The 14,901-nt window shown below is 44.1% G+C and overlaps 1 protein-coding gene across 3 annotated transcripts; it reads left to right on the top strand.

Annotated features, from left to right (window-relative positions):
* The first annotated feature begins 22 nt into the window (after nucleotides 1–22).
* Nucleotides 23–12,759, top strand: TMEM169 (transmembrane protein 169). Of its 3 annotated transcripts, none has more exons than XM_033111350.1 (4): nucleotides 58–134; nucleotides 598–724; nucleotides 8,840–9,235; nucleotides 11,639–12,759. In XM_033111350.1, exons 3-4 carry the CDS (start codon nucleotides 8,965–8,967, stop codon nucleotides 12,259–12,261), a joined length of 894 nt encoding a protein of 297 aa, XP_032967241.1. In that variant the 5' UTR covers nucleotides 58–134; nucleotides 598–724; nucleotides 8,840–8,964; the 3' UTR covers nucleotides 12,262–12,759. The 3 variants fall into 3 exon arrangements, with proteins under 3 accessions (XP_032967240.1, XP_032967241.1, XP_032967242.1); XM_033111351.1 differs by lacking the exon at nucleotides 598–724 and adding an exon at nucleotides 5,016–5,065 and having other exon boundaries at nucleotides 60–134; XM_033111349.1 differs by lacking the exon at nucleotides 598–724 and having other exon boundaries at nucleotides 23–134.
* Nucleotides 12,760–14,901: the final 2,142 nt, after the last annotated feature.

Here is a 14,901-nt window from a genome sequence, read left to right as displayed (position 1 = left end):
CCCTCCCCTGCCCCCCCGCCCCCCGGCTCCGCCCGCCGCAGCAGCTCCGCAGCCTCTAAGCAAAAGACTGCTCCCCGGCGGCGGGTTCCTGCCGGTCCGCGTTCTCTGCCAGCCTCTGTCCCTGGCACGTGTAGGTGAGACTCCTCGTTCGCTCGTTTTATTTGTTTTTCTGTTTTTGTTTTTTAAATTTCGATGCCATGGGGCGTTTGCTGTGGGTGACAAAAGGGAAGCAGACAAAAAGCGGGAGTGTGCTCTGTTTTGAAAAATTCAGTCCTCAGTGCTATAGCTCTGACGGTTAATTACAATTAAATCTCCAGGGCATCTGGGCAAAGAGACTGCAGCGTGGGAGCCTTGCTGCGCGCGTCCGCGTCCGGCGATGCTCTGGCCCCAGCTGCTGTGTGCTGCTGGCTGGGAAGGGAAGGGGCTGGCTTAGCTGGGGGGACAAATGCGGCTTCCAGATCCTTGAGTCCTCCGGAAGGGACTCCAGGGATGGGAATGAGGGCGGAGGAGGGTACCGTTGCCATTATCCATAGAAGCGAGATAATAAATGATTTACAAAATAAACCCCAGCTCATTTCCGCCTCATCTGCCTCTCAGGAGTGAAGGGAAGAAGCAATCTTTACCAGATTGGAGATCTGATCCATTTCAGCCAACCTGCATAAATCGATGAGTCCAAAAAAGGATGTTTCCTTGACGGGCACATGCTTCCTGCAAGAATGCATTTGTAGGTGTCTGTTTAGAAGTTATCCTCAATGCAGGGGAGAGATCCTGCTGAGGATGGGGGAAATTTCTCATCCGTGTTGGGGTGCCCAGTAACAGTGACGTGTTACTCAGATTCTCCTCCTTCATCTTGCATCCTGCTGTCAAACCAGAGTGAGGTCACACCTGGACTGGCTTGGTGAGACTGCCTAAGAACTCTGCAGATGTAGGGGATGGGTCAGGTGCTGTGGTCTCAACAATCCTGGCAGAATGCTATTTCTAAGTCTGTTGTCGAGTATTGTATTTTTCCCTGGTGGGCATTCAAATAATGTAAAAGCAAACAAATGCCGTCATGTTTTGGTTGGGCCCACCAGCTAGTTATTCACAAAACAAATTGGAATCCCCTGTCTTTCTTTGAACTTCTTTAAGAAATACTTGCCCCTCTGTCTTTGTTGCTTACAGATTCGCATCTATACTCATTAAAAAGGGAAGAAATCGCTTCCTCTTCCCATTTGCTAGTTTATTTAGGCACTACTTACTTTTATTACTACTAAGTCAGTTATGTAGTTATGACCAAATTTTTAAAAATTACACCAATACCAAAGAAGTAAATTTATATAGGAATGTTCAAAGTATCATTGCAGAAAAAATGTAATTCCTGATGCTTTGATCCCAATGACAAAATATGTTTTTCAGCAGGAAGAGAGGTATTGACTCAGTTCTGAGGGGTTTCTAATTCCAAAAAAATTCCAGGTTTTCTTTCTTGGGAGGAATGAACACTTTAAATTTCTTTTAAAGACAATTTATTAAAGATAAAACAATGTGGTTTGTGACTGGGTAGGGCCTGTGGATTCACAGAGCTCTACCAGGGCGGATCAGCGTGGGTCTGGCTGTCCCACAGCCTCTGCGTGGTGGCTAAGTGGACTGAGAGAGGGACTCTGTGATCGTCCAGTGAAAAAGTGACTGGACTGGCTTCAAGCCAATTCTGACTGCTGCGGATGACAAGGAGCCATTCCTCAGCAGCAAGGAAATTGTAGCATGAGCAATCGGAAAAGCCATTCTTCACAATCCAGAGAGAACCTATAATTAAGAGGAAAGATGGGGTCTCTTTGAGAGATCTTTTGTTAAAGATAAAGAGGCAAGTCCTTTTTGCCTCTGCCTCTGACCTCAGGCAGGGTTTAAAAGTCTGCTCACCCCATAAAGCCTGGAGGAGGCACTGCAGTACTTCTGTCTCTTGGCAGCTCTTTGTTTCCAGATTTAAACTCTTCTCCGGGCAACCAGTCCATGCTGCACTGACTGCTTCTGTAGCTGAATCAAATGCTGCTCTTCCTGCATTCTACATCATTGTCCCCTTTGTCCTGGCGAAAAAGGCATCGTCATGGCCATGACCCATCCACGCTCCTATCCTATCATACCCCATTAGCACCAACATTCTTCATCTTCTGAGATGCTCTTGCTACTCACCCATCTTCCCACCCCTCCCCCACCCTTTCTGCCTGGTGACTTCATTTCTCCCCTCTGCAAAGCAGCTGCTGGCTCAGATTGACAGGGGCCTGTGGGAGTCTCAACATCCAGAGTCATAGAATCGTGGTGCCGAAGGAATGTCAATGAGGCATGTCTCCCCACCCCAGCTTGAAGTAAGAGTAGTCCTGAGCCAGCTTACATAAATAAGACTCGTACCCAGTTCACAATGTTCAGCCAATATTTATTGAGCACCTGCCATGTGCCAGGTCCTGTTCTAGGCATGGGTGATACAGTACAGTGGACAAGACATTTAGGTGTCCCTGCCTTTGTAGAGTTTATATTCTGGCATGTATATATGTTGGGAGTAGGAGTGGCAGGCAGAAAGGGTATGTGTGCCATGAGAGGTAAGATAATAAGCAAACAAAAGATCAGATAGTGAAGATCAGATCTTAAAATAAGGAGATGTTCAAGCTCCTCGCAACCAGCTACCCTCGCTGCAACTGCCGGAAACTATTTCCTTTGTAGATAGTCAGATTTTCCCTAGGTGATGAACCTGCCTCAGTGGAAGAGCCTATCAGGACCAGGCAGGTTGGCAATGACAAGAGAAATGCTGCTCACGGGACCATGAAGCAACAGGCTGCAGCCTGACTGTGCTCACAGCCAATTCACAGCAACTGGCTGCAGGCTGAGAGTTTTCAGTTGCTGTTCCACGATCGTTCCAATCACTCACCAACAGTCTGAGCCAAATTCCCTTTCATTTTTACATTGGTGAGACTGTCTCCCTGAGAGAGGCTAATGGTAATTTTCAGTGGTAAAATGATAAGTATTTTATTTCCTAGTTGGCTTACCGTGTTTCCCAGAAAATAAGACCTAGCTGGACAATCAGCTCTAATGCATCTTTTGGAGCAAAAATTAATATAAGACCTGGCCTTATTTTATCTAGGTAAAATGTCTAAGAGATACATTGTGAGTAGTACTTTTATTTCCCATTGTGGGTATTACTGGGTTCAAGGAACTGATTTTCCCGATTTCCCGACCAACTTTTCTTGGGATTTGGGAACGGGAAAGCAAAAAAAATTCCCGAGAACGGGCAGGATTTCCTGCCCAGAAACCCTAACTATTATATAAGACTGGGTCTTATATTAATTTTTGCTCCAAAAGATGCATTAGAGCTGATGGTTCGGCTAGGTCTTATTTTCAGGTAAACAAGGTAGTACATCTAATGATGGTAAATCAAGATGCTATTGGGAGAGTCTGGCCACTCCAGACAGGTAACATATGGCCCTTTGGGTGACAGATACATGAATTAGAGAAGAATTAAAAGAATAGCAGGACTGGAGCAAGACACAGTTCACTGGAGTAGTGATGATTGAAATTGATGATTCTCCACCCTCCCAGCACAGTTCAGGTTCTTGGAAGAGGGAGATGTGTCCATATGGGAAAAGGTGCAAAAAGTCAACTCCTGATTGTTCTTAAACCAATGGAGCAGGCCACCCTGATTTGGAAGCTTTATAATCCGGAGGTGGCACAGGCAGCCCAGGTGTGTTTTGTTTTGGTTGGTTGTCCACTTGAAAGTTTATTTAAATTAGGACTAATTGCAACAATTAAAATCAGGAATTTTCACATGGAATTTCAGACAACCCATACCAAAGGGGCTTGCAATTCTCTATGAAAGCAGTTGGCTGAACAGAGTTGGTGTGGTAAGTGGAAGAGAGGGGAGCAGTAAGTTCCTAGTTCAGATGAGACCTGAGCTCTTGTTTACCATAGCCCCCACACTCCTTACTGCGTCCAGATGCTAAGGTTTGGTGTCCTTGATACTTAGTAGCTCTTTTTCAGCCATACTTCATCCATGTATGTTACTTGTGTCCCTGCAATAAATATAAGGTCAGAGGCTTCAAGGCTTCCTGGCTTCTTTATCCACCATGTTCACTGTTCTGCTGAGTATCTGGATAGATTTGGAGAAGGCACTGGAACAGGTCTACTCCAGTGACCACCTGGGAGCAGAGAATTATGAGTAAACTCCAGCGAAATCATGGCTGATGGTGAGAGGTCTGTGAATCAGCAGTGAACCACCACTGTGGAGGTGGGGTGGGGGTTAGTGACTGAGTGACTGTCATGCAGGGCGTCATGCGGGGTCTCTGGTCCCGCTCCCCACATAAGAACGCAGGACATGGTGAGGCCAAAAAGGAACACCCACGGAGCCATAGGTAGGGGAGTCACATCACTATACTCTCGCTGGCGGCTGGGTTGGAGAAACAGGAAACAGGAGCCACACAGTTCTCAACCCTCACTGCTCCACTTGCAGGCTCAGCCACCATCTTCTTGCTAGCTCCCCCTTTTTTTTTTTGCTAGCCTAGCCACGGCAGTTATATTCATGGTTACATGAATATATGAACCATGCTCACTGGTTACAGCTGACGGCCAACTAGCCACAGCTGATGGCCATTTGATCACAGTCGATGGCCATTTACTACCTGTGCCAGCACCTTTCTATGTGAGGCCGAGAGCCTGGAAACTGCTTTTTGGGGCTCTGTCCCCACAGTGACTGATTGGATAGGAACTGGCCAGCAGGAACTAGTGACCAGACTTCCTGCTAATGACACAGCTCTACAATAGCACTATAGCTGGGTAGGTATACTCACTTTGTGGTGTTCTAAGTCTTTGGGTTTTTACTGAATGCCCAAGAGATGTTTTTTGTTTGGTTGGTTGGTTGATTGGTTGGCTGGTTGGTTTTTCAAATAAAACTCCCTTTTGGGAGAGCACAGAATAGTCTCTAAGTCTGCCCAGGCTGCTATAACAAAAATACCATGTACTGGGTGGCTTAAATAACAAACTTTTTTTTCCCCCCACAGTCTGCAGGCTGGAAAGTCCAAGGTCAAAATGCAGGCAATTCCAGTGTCTGGTGAGAGCCTGGTTAATAGACATCTTCCTGGGTGGCTTCTTGTTGTGACCTTATAGGGCAAAAAGAGAAAGGAAGCTCTCTGGGGTTTCTTTCATAAGGACGTTAATCTCATTAGTGAACTCTGCACCTTCATCATCTAATCCCAAAGACCCCACCTCTTACTATGATCACATTAGGGGTGAAGATTTCAACATATGAATTTTGGAGAGTCACAAACATTCAGTCCTTAACAGTATCACATAGAATATTGAACTTTCCAGTGAGTTGTTTGTGAGGCTTGAGCCAGCATCCATGTTATCCTTTGTACCCGACAGCTGAGTTTCAGAATTTCTGGCTCACTCAGGAGAATCAAAACTGCTTGAACCACCCATTATCAGGGATGATGCCATTTTATGCTCTATCTCTGAAATGCATATCAAGATCTGCTTATCCCCCAAAGCTGATGAATTGAAACACAAGGTTAGAGGGGTTGAGATATAAAAATAACCTTGTATAATAATCCCAGTGTATTGGGTAAGATTTCTGTATGGCTGCCTTAAGAGACCAAAGTAACCCTGGGTTAAAACAAAATATTTATTTTTTTCCTCGTATTACAGTCCAGAGGAAGAGGATTTATGACTGTGAGTGTGGCTTTTATTCCTTCTTTCTCATTCCTTTGCCATCCCTAGCATTTTGCCCTTTGCTCCCCACCTGCCCTCGAAAGTAGTTCATCAACTTCACATTCCAGCCCCCAAGAAGGTGAAAAGGGAAGGAGAGAGACAGATGTGGAAGTTGCACACATCACATCTACTCACATCCCATTCGCGAAAGATTAGAAAATGTTATCCTTACCGGAGAAATCATGTGACCAGATGAAAAACCTCCATGACTAAAGAAGACGAAAATAGATACAGGAGGAGCCCCTACCAGTTGTGTCATAAATGAGCTTATTAAGCATAAAGGAGCTTATCAGTTGTCTCTTTATTAAACTTTTCTTCGGATTCAGTCTTTGACAAAATCAGCCTAACCCTTAATTGCTACCACTGCACCCCCTCCCCCCCACCAAATCATTAATACAGTCACTTAAAAATATTTTATTAGCACAAATTGGTAACCACAATATTGCCACGGGGATACGAAAGACAGTTTGGGGAATATAATCAATAATATTGTAAAGATTTTGTAGGGTGTCAGATGGGCACATGTCTTATTAGGGAGACCACTTCATGGACAGTGTAGATGCCTGATCACTGCACTGTACACCTGAAGCTGAAGCTGAACAATAATGAATGTCAACTATAATTATATATATATATATATATATATATATATATATATACACACACACACATATGTCACAGGGTGTGGAGTACAACATAGGGAATAGAGTCAAGTCAGTGGAATTGTAACAGCGATATATGATGTCAGAGGGGTAGGAGATTGGGGGAGGGGGTTATCACGTTATGAGGGGTATAAATGTCTATTACGTTGTTTTGTACCCCTGAAACTAATAAAATATATTTAAAAAAATATTTTTTTTATTGACCACTTACTTGTTGGTCTACTTGTATGGCACCACTTTGTAGAGCTTATGATCCAGTAGAGAAGATAGACAATAAACAAGTAAAATAACAAAATTTAATTACAAATATTGTAAGTCTTATACAGGAAATAAGCTGTTATGATAAAAAGTAAGGAAAGGCAGGGAAGGGAGATGGTTTTAGGTTTAGTGTCAGGAAGGCCTTAGAGGAGGTGATATTTGAGCTGAGACTTGGGGGATACAAAGGCTTTGGACATGGGAAGGGGTGGGGCTGGAGCGGCATACCAGCCAAGGCAGACAGCATTTAAGAAGGCTTCACGTGGGAAAGCATTTGGCGCTCTTGAGGAATACATAGGCAGCCAGCACGATTGGAGCTTAGGAAGTATACATGAGAACGGTGGTATGACATGGGATGGCAGGATGAGGAGAGGCCAGGTCATGCAGGTTTTTCAGCCACATAAAAAGTTTGGGTTTCATTTTTTTTACTGTAGGAAGTCACTGGAGGGTTTTAAGCAGAAAATGGCATAGTTTTATTAATGTTTTCCAAATATCTTTCTAAACTGCTTGGTGGAGAATTGATTGCAAGACAGCAAGAGTAGAAGCCAGAAGCTAAGGAGCATTTTTTTAGAACCATGGCCTCTTAGACCAGAGCAGTTCCAATGGAGATGGGAAAAGTGGTGAATAAATTCAAGAACTATACGAAAAGTTTCCTTCAAGAATGGCTTAAAACCAGTTGTTTTAAGCACGAATTCTAGAGTCTGAGCATGTTCTTTGTAACCTGTTTTTCCCCCTAAGAGGACTGAAAACCCTGAGCTAATGGTTTATTGAAGTTACACTGCACAGCATCACATCCATTGCTAACCTGTGGACTGGGCATGAGGTGGAAAATGGGTGAAGCCTAACTGCCAGATAAAAGAGCAAAGTCCTGTCTCTTCTCGTAATTCTATAAAGTATTGCAAACTGGGGTATTCTTTGTGCCCTCTTTCTTATGGAAGCTAAAAGGAAAGAGAAATGTTCAGAACCTGTTTCTCAGATAAAATACTATCAGCATAATACAGTGTACAAAAAGGGGGGGTAATTAAGCCTTCCTCTCTTAATTGTTCATATCTTATTTTAAAAAATTTTTTTATTGGGGAATATTGGGGAACAGTGTGTTTCTCCAGGTCCCATTAGCTACAAGTCATTGTCCTTCAATCTCGTTGTGGAGGGTGCAGCTCAGCTCCAAGTCCAGTCTGTTTAGTTGCAGGGGGCACAGCCCACCATCCCGTGAGGGAATTGAACTGGCAACCTTGTTGTTGAGCTCACGCTCTAACCAACTGAGCCATCCGGCCTCCCCTCTGGAAGCTCAGCAGCAGCTCATTGTCTTCAATCGAGTTGTGGAGGGTGCAGCTCACTGGCCCATGTGGGAATCAAACTGGCAACCCTGTGGTTCAGAGGTCATGCTGTAACCAACTGAGCCATCCCGCCGCCCTCATATCTTATTTTTGAATAAGCATTTTCCCTTCTGTCCTATCAGGTGAACAAGCACACACTAAGTATCTGCTAGTTGTCCAGTCCTGGGGGTCTTCCCACTGGCAGTGAGGAAGTGTAAGAGCGTTCCTGATTTCCAAAATTTGATAATCCTCTCCTCTCCTCCCACATGTGTGTACCTGGAGAACAAAAAGAGGAGAAAGAGTGTTAAAAGTGAAAAGTGTGCAGCCTCTCCACTAGTCTCCTAGCATGTGAGAACTTTCTGGGATCTTGGGCCAACATGAAATCAGGAGACAGGTGTTCTTTAGAGAAGGCTAGGATAGACGTGGTTGGGAAAGCTGTGCCATGGTTAGGTGGCTCACTGAAAGTTGCATTTATCCATTTGAGTATAGTGGTAACGTATGACTCGATAGCCAGAAGCCTGGAGAACTGGTCCCGGCTATCCGAATCTTCATCCATGGTGGGAGTAAGAGTGGTTCTTAAACCCCATCTGTATCTGTAAGGCTTCCTCATCCAATTTCCTTATACTTGGCATGCCGCCAGCTAGGCTGATGGGTTTGCATAATATATGTTTGTATACATGACACAAATATTATTGTAACACATAAAATTTTATTCACAACAGTCCCTTCTTGTAAAAGTATTTCTGCAGCACTCCAAAATAAAGTGTCATGAGAAATAAAGGGAGATGAAGACTTCTGCCAAGTTGAAGATCATTTCCCAAACCCCTTTCCATATCGCCCTATCCCCTCCCTGTTGATGGCTTTGCTTTCCTATCTTTCAAGTTGAACTCATCGTTGGGACATCTTTGCATAGCTCCCTCCAGGAAGAAGCTCTGTGATGTGTGGACTGTAAATTTGCTCAAACAAATCGGACTCTTCACAAGGAATAGCTAGACGTGAGGGTTAGGATGGAAGAACCGGCACCAGTGGAAGGCCAGGGCCAGCTCCCAAGCCCCCACCAGGGCTCTCTGAGGAAGGCTGTGGCTGCTGCCCTGGCTCTGGATGGGGAATCCACAATGGGTCGCAGGAAAAAGAAGAAGAAAGAGTCCCGTCCGGAATCTGTCATCATCTACCGGTCAGAGAATGAGAAAGTAGATGAGGAGCCTGGGGAATCAGAAGGTGGAGACCAGCCTAAAGAGGAGGAAGGAGACGATTTCCTAGACTATCCTGCTGATGATGGTAAGTCTCTGGGCCCCTTGCTTTAATCAATGGGAAGGAAACCAAATGAAGCTCCTCTAGAAGACAGACAGGCATTTGCTCATTGACCTATTTCTTCTTGTTGATACATTTCTTCTCACACTGTTGCAGTCTTCATTCAATGAATCGGCAGTATTTATTGAGCATTTATTATGTTCTCTTCTAGGTGATATGGAGGAGATCTCCGCCCTTTTGGAGCTCCTAGTGTAATGGAAGAGACCAATTTATACTCAAAAATTAGTAATACAAGCATACTGTGCTAATCATTTAATACACATAAGATAAAGAAACAATAGTTGACATTCATAATGATTAAGAAAATGCAAATTATAAAAACAAGTTATAGTATTCCTACACATTTAGGATGGCCAAAAATTGGGTAAAATATAACATCAATGTGAGGAAACGAAGGTATGCTCAAATACCTCAAGTGGAAGCAGAATCGCTTTACCACTTTGTAGGGAAATTGGTCAATATTGACTAAATTCAGAATTCAAAATATGCACACCCTACGTCCTAGAAAGTCTCATTATTTATCCCATGAACCTTTTGCCCACATGCATAAGGAGACATGTATAAGAATGTTTGTTGCTGCTAATGAAGCTGTGGAGTGTCTGTAGCAAGAGATGGATGAGGTAAATCTGTGTGCATCGACCGATCTCTAAGACATATGCCCCCAGTGCACAAGCAGCATCCCTGCACTCAGAAGGTCAGGGTGAAAAGACAGTGAACAAGTCAGCAAATGAGAGACAATTTCAGGCAGTGGTTTGAGTTCCCAAGACAATAAACCACGGTGATGGGAAGATGAGTAACTGGTGAAGGGTACGGGGGAGAGAAGCATGATCGTGCAAGGCCTCTCTGAGGAGGGGACCTGTAAGCTGATCCGAATGACACGAAGGAGCCAGCCATGAAAAGATCTTGGGCGGAGCTTTGAGATGAGGGAGGGCAGCAAAGACCCTATGGGGGGAGCGCCATTGCCCGTTTCTGGAATGGAGTTATTTCTGTTATGGAGTGTAGAGAACAAGGGATGGTGAGAGGAGGTCAGAAAGGTAGGCAGGGGCCGAATCATTTGGGGGCCTTGCCGGTCATAGTAAACAGTTTGGGATTTGTTGTAAGTGCAAGGGGAAGTCAATGGAAGACTTTTAAGCAAAGGAGAGACATCATCTCATTTATATATTTAAGCACTCTGGCTTCTCTATAAAGAACGGTTTAGGAGGGGTAAGAGTGGAAGCTGATGAGAAACTGCTGTCTCAATGCAGCCACAGTAGAACTAAGTAGAAGCCTGGACTGGGGTGACAGCAGTAGAGATAGCTGGAGAAGAGAGGCTGGATTCAGAGTGTAATCTGGAATTTGCTGATGGCTCGGAGGTAGGGAGTGAGGAAAGAGGAGTCAAGAGTGACTCCTGGGGTTTTGACAGAACAGGGAGGATAGATGGTGGTGTCATTTGCTGAGATGATGGGGACTGTGAAACCATGAGGTTCTGGGGGAACAGTACACCCTTCTATCTGGACAAAGTCCCTGCCATGATCCTGGGCCCTGCTCTGTGGGTGGCTCCTTTCTTTCCCTCTTTCAGCCATGGGGCAAGGAGTCCAACAGGGCACAGGGAACATGCCAACTTAAAGCCTGTACTCTCCCCATCCCCTCCACTTCTAGACTACATTTTATATACCAAGAACCAGAGACTTCCCTGTTTTAGTATCTCCAACCTCACTTCCAAAGGAAGTGTCCAAAGGAAGGAGAGTGTCCAAAGGATGGCTGTTAGTGTGGTGGTGGTGGTATGTGTAGTATATATGTGGATGTACGTACATGGTGTGTGGTGTGTGGTGTGTGGTGTGTGTGTGTGTGTGTACAGAGCTTGGATACAAAGGCTGGGACATCCATAGTCAAGTGAGGGGACCCCCACCTCAGGGAAACAGAGAGATAGGAATGAGAAGGGAAGGGGGCTGGGCCGCCCAGCAGTAAAATATGCACATAATACAATCTTCATCCACCGTAGCTGATACTCATTAGCAATATTTTCACAACACTTGTAAACTAAAAATAAGATCACAAAGTGGTGTTTGTAGTCTAGATCCTCACACTCCTCCATATCACAGAGATTGTGACAAGATTGAGGCCCAGAAAGTAGAGAGAGAATGTGAAGAACAAGTTTAACCTGCTTCATAATTTTACCAGTGTGGATTGAGAGTTCAACGTGGGAATAATAATACCAGTGGTCACCCTTCTGAGGGATACCTGTTCAGTCCATCATTGAATCACTGAGTTGGGTACCATGCTAGATGCTATAAAAATAGACACTCATCATCAGCCCCAGCCTCGGGAAACAACACTGAGATGAAATATCCACTCTTCTGATCTGGACTTCACCTCTTTGATGCCCTGCAGGTATGTGGAACATGCCTTTGGACAGCCGCTATGTCACATTAACTGGGACCATCACACGAGGGAAGAAAAAGGGTCAGATGGTGGACATCCATGTCACATTGACAGAGAAGGAGCTTCAAGAGTTGACCAAGCCTAAAGAGTCGTTGAAAGAAACAGCACCTGAAGGCAGAAAGGCCTGCCAGATGGCGGCGGACCAGGGGCCCCATGTGGTCCTCTGGACACTGGTCTGCCTGCCTGTGGTTTTTCTCCTGTCTTTCATTGTCTCTTTTTACTATGGCACTATCACCTGGTACAACATTTTCCTCGTGTACAATGAGGAAAGGACTTTCTGGCACAAGATTTCATGCTGCCCCTGCCTCATTCTCTTCTATCCAGTGCTCATTATGGCCATGGCTTCTTCCCTGGGCCTCTATGCTGCTGTGGTCCAGCTCTCGTGGTCCTGGGGAGCATGGTGGCAAGCTGCCCGGGACATGGAGAAAGGCTTCTGTGGCTGGCTCTGCAGCAAGCTGGGTCTGGAGGACTGTTCTCCCTATAGTATTGTGGAGTTGCTTGAATCTGACAATATTTCAGGCAATCTCTCCAACAAGGACCCCACCCAGGAAGTAGAAACTTCCACTGTCTAAACTCCCAGCACCTTACTTCCTTCTCTGGTTCCAGTAGCCTGTACATCATTCAATTTCAGAAGATTCTTTCTTGAAATTATCCCCTCCCCTTCACAGTTCTGGAAAATTCTAGCCCATATTGACCTGCCCTACCATCTTAATGGTTCCAGGAGGGCAGGGAACAGAAAAGCAATTTATGTGAAAGCAGTTCATCCAAAGCACAAACTTCTTCATTCCCTGCCCTAAAATGACAATTTATCTAGGATAGGGAGCTCAGTTATATGTCAGTTCAGGAGCTTAAAGATTTTACTGGTGCCTGGAACCCAGGGAAGTATGTGATTAAATGTGACAGGGAGAATAAGGAGGCTCTGAAGAGACCAAGTCCACCAGTAGATAGGGATGGAGTGAAACATTTATGAAGCAGGGCTACCAAAGTGTAGCAGAATGTAAAGATTTGTGTGTATCACTTAGAGTTTTATTTAGCTGCATATAATTAACATCCCAGAATAGAAGTTTCTTTCTTTCTTGTATAGAAGAAATCTGAAGGCAGACCGTCAGGGGTCATCAGATATAGACTTCTTTTATTCCCCTACCGTTAGTGAGATGTGGTCCTCAACACCCCATAACTGACTACATCTGCAGCCATCACACCCATTTTTCTGGCAGAATAGAGGAAGGGGCAAAGAAGAGAATGTTCTCCCTGGTCAAGGGAGTCCCACTCAAATACTCTTATATCTCATCAGCCAGACTTTAGTCACATGACCTCATAAACAAAAGAGTCTGGGAAATGTAGTATTTTGACTGGGCAGTTATATGCTAAGCTAAATATTGGGGTTGTGTTAATTTAGAAGAAAAGGGAAGAATGTCTATTTTGGTAGGCAGGTAAGAATCTCAGTAATTATTTAAATACATTCAGATTCTAAACTGCTAATATAGATTTATTTATTTATTTATTTATTTATTTATTTATTTATTTATGCCTGAGTCTTACAGAGATTTTATATATAGATACTAGCTATCTATGTTATACATAGATATTATTATAGTAACTCATGTACCTTGCAATTAAATGCCTGTAGTGTCGTGGTTTCAGGGTTTTTTAGAAAGGAAGAGTAAACAGTTGAGTACAACTATATAATAGTAGCATAACTTTTATCCTAGTAGTGAAAGTGGGACTGGGTGGTGGTATTTAATCTACTCTACAGATTAGACTGTGAAGGAGAGATTGCATCTGTCAAACTATCCACCCCAACCTCAACAGGGATTGGTAGCCCTAAGCATGAAGAAGACAGAATTGGCTCAAAACCTCACTCAGAGCCTTATTCACTCAAACCTTTCTGGAATTGAACCATTTTTGCGGTGCCGACACGCTTGTGTCTTCCTGACCACCAGGGGGAGTAAAACAGATGAATCCAGATTAGCAGGTTCTGAACTTTTTTTTTTTTTAATTCATTCCTGAGGGTTAGTTCTAATTTTTTAAAAAATTGAATCCTAACAGGTCAAGCAGATTTTGGGGGTTTGGGTCCTTATAAGAATAGCTGGTGCTCATTTCTTATTCATGTCGCAGGAAGAAGTTGTTGAAAGAAATGCTCTCTCAGAGAAGACCAGGGACATTTGCCTAATGTATGGTGCTGAACTCCTCCTTCAGAAGAACCCCACCCTTTGAAAAAATAACTATTATTCATTTGACCAAAACAAAACTCTGCCCAACATTTTTGAAGATAATCCCGGTGCTGTTTGGTGCTTTTGCAGAGACATAAACAATTGAAATGTAAACAAAAAAATAAAATCGAATTAACATTTGTTCATTTTATCTTTGGGTTTCTCTACAACTGCTCTGAATGCTGGTTTTCAGAAAGAATGTAATTGTGGTGGCCGTCCTATCGATGTATATTGATCTTAATCTGGATCCTTATGTCTTGACTCTTTCCATGTACCACTTATTTATGGAGATTCCATTTAGGTGGTATAGAAAAATAGCTGTTTCTGCACAAGGTTCAGCTTGGGCAGGCATCTCTCAAAGGGGTAGAGGCTGAAGCCTAGGACGTTTCCAATGAAAGGGGGTGGTGAGCAAGTCAGGCACTGTGATGGATAGCAGCCAATTCTGGAACAACTCCTTAGGTTTGTCTTTTCTTTTTTTTAAATAAATTTTATTGGGGACTATTGGGGAACAGTGTGATTCTCCAGGACCCATCAGCTCCAAGTCGTTGTCCTTCAATATAGTTGTGGAGGGTGCAGCTCAGCTCTAAGTCCAATCGCTGTTTTCAATCTTTAGTTGCAGGGGGCACAGCCCACCATCCCGTATGGGAATTCAACCTGCAACCCTGTTGTTCAGAGCTCGCGCTCTAACCAACTGAACCATCCGACTGCCCCTAGATTTGTCTTCTGATTTAACCTCACCTCCTCCCTTCCAAGCTAGTGACACTCCAAATGCTTGGGAGATCCTTAGCAGATGCTATTTCACGCCTTGACCTCTGCACATCCCATTTCCTTTGCAAAGAATGCCTTTCCCACTTTTGAGTGCCTGAAAAACTACTGTTCCTTCAGGAGTTGGTTCCAAAGTCATTGCATCGGTGAAGTCTTTCATTCTCTCCCATTTTAGAAGAAACAGACTTGCAGAGAAGTGAAGTGACTTTCTGGATTCATACTCATACTCAAGGA

The sequence above is a fragment of the Rhinolophus ferrumequinum genome, chromosome 8 (genome assembly GCF_004115265.2).
Source record: "Rhinolophus ferrumequinum isolate MPI-CBG mRhiFer1 chromosome 8, mRhiFer1_v1.p, whole genome shotgun sequence".
Classification (NCBI taxonomy): Eukaryota; Metazoa; Chordata; class Mammalia; order Chiroptera; family Rhinolophidae; genus Rhinolophus; species Rhinolophus ferrumequinum.
Note: the sequence above shows the minus strand (reverse complement) of the source record. Positions and strands in the feature narration are given on the sequence as shown.

Excerpts from the sequence above, each read along its gene's own strand:
- TMEM169 (XM_033111349.1), top strand. The coding sequence starts at position 8,965 with ATGGAAGAACCGGCACCAGTGGAAGGCCAGGGCCAGCTCCCAAGCCCC. Across the intron at positions 9,236-11,638 it reads AGACTATCCTGCTGATGATG|GTATGTGGAACATGCCTTTG; the intron begins GTAAGTCTCTGG and ends GATGCCCTGCAG.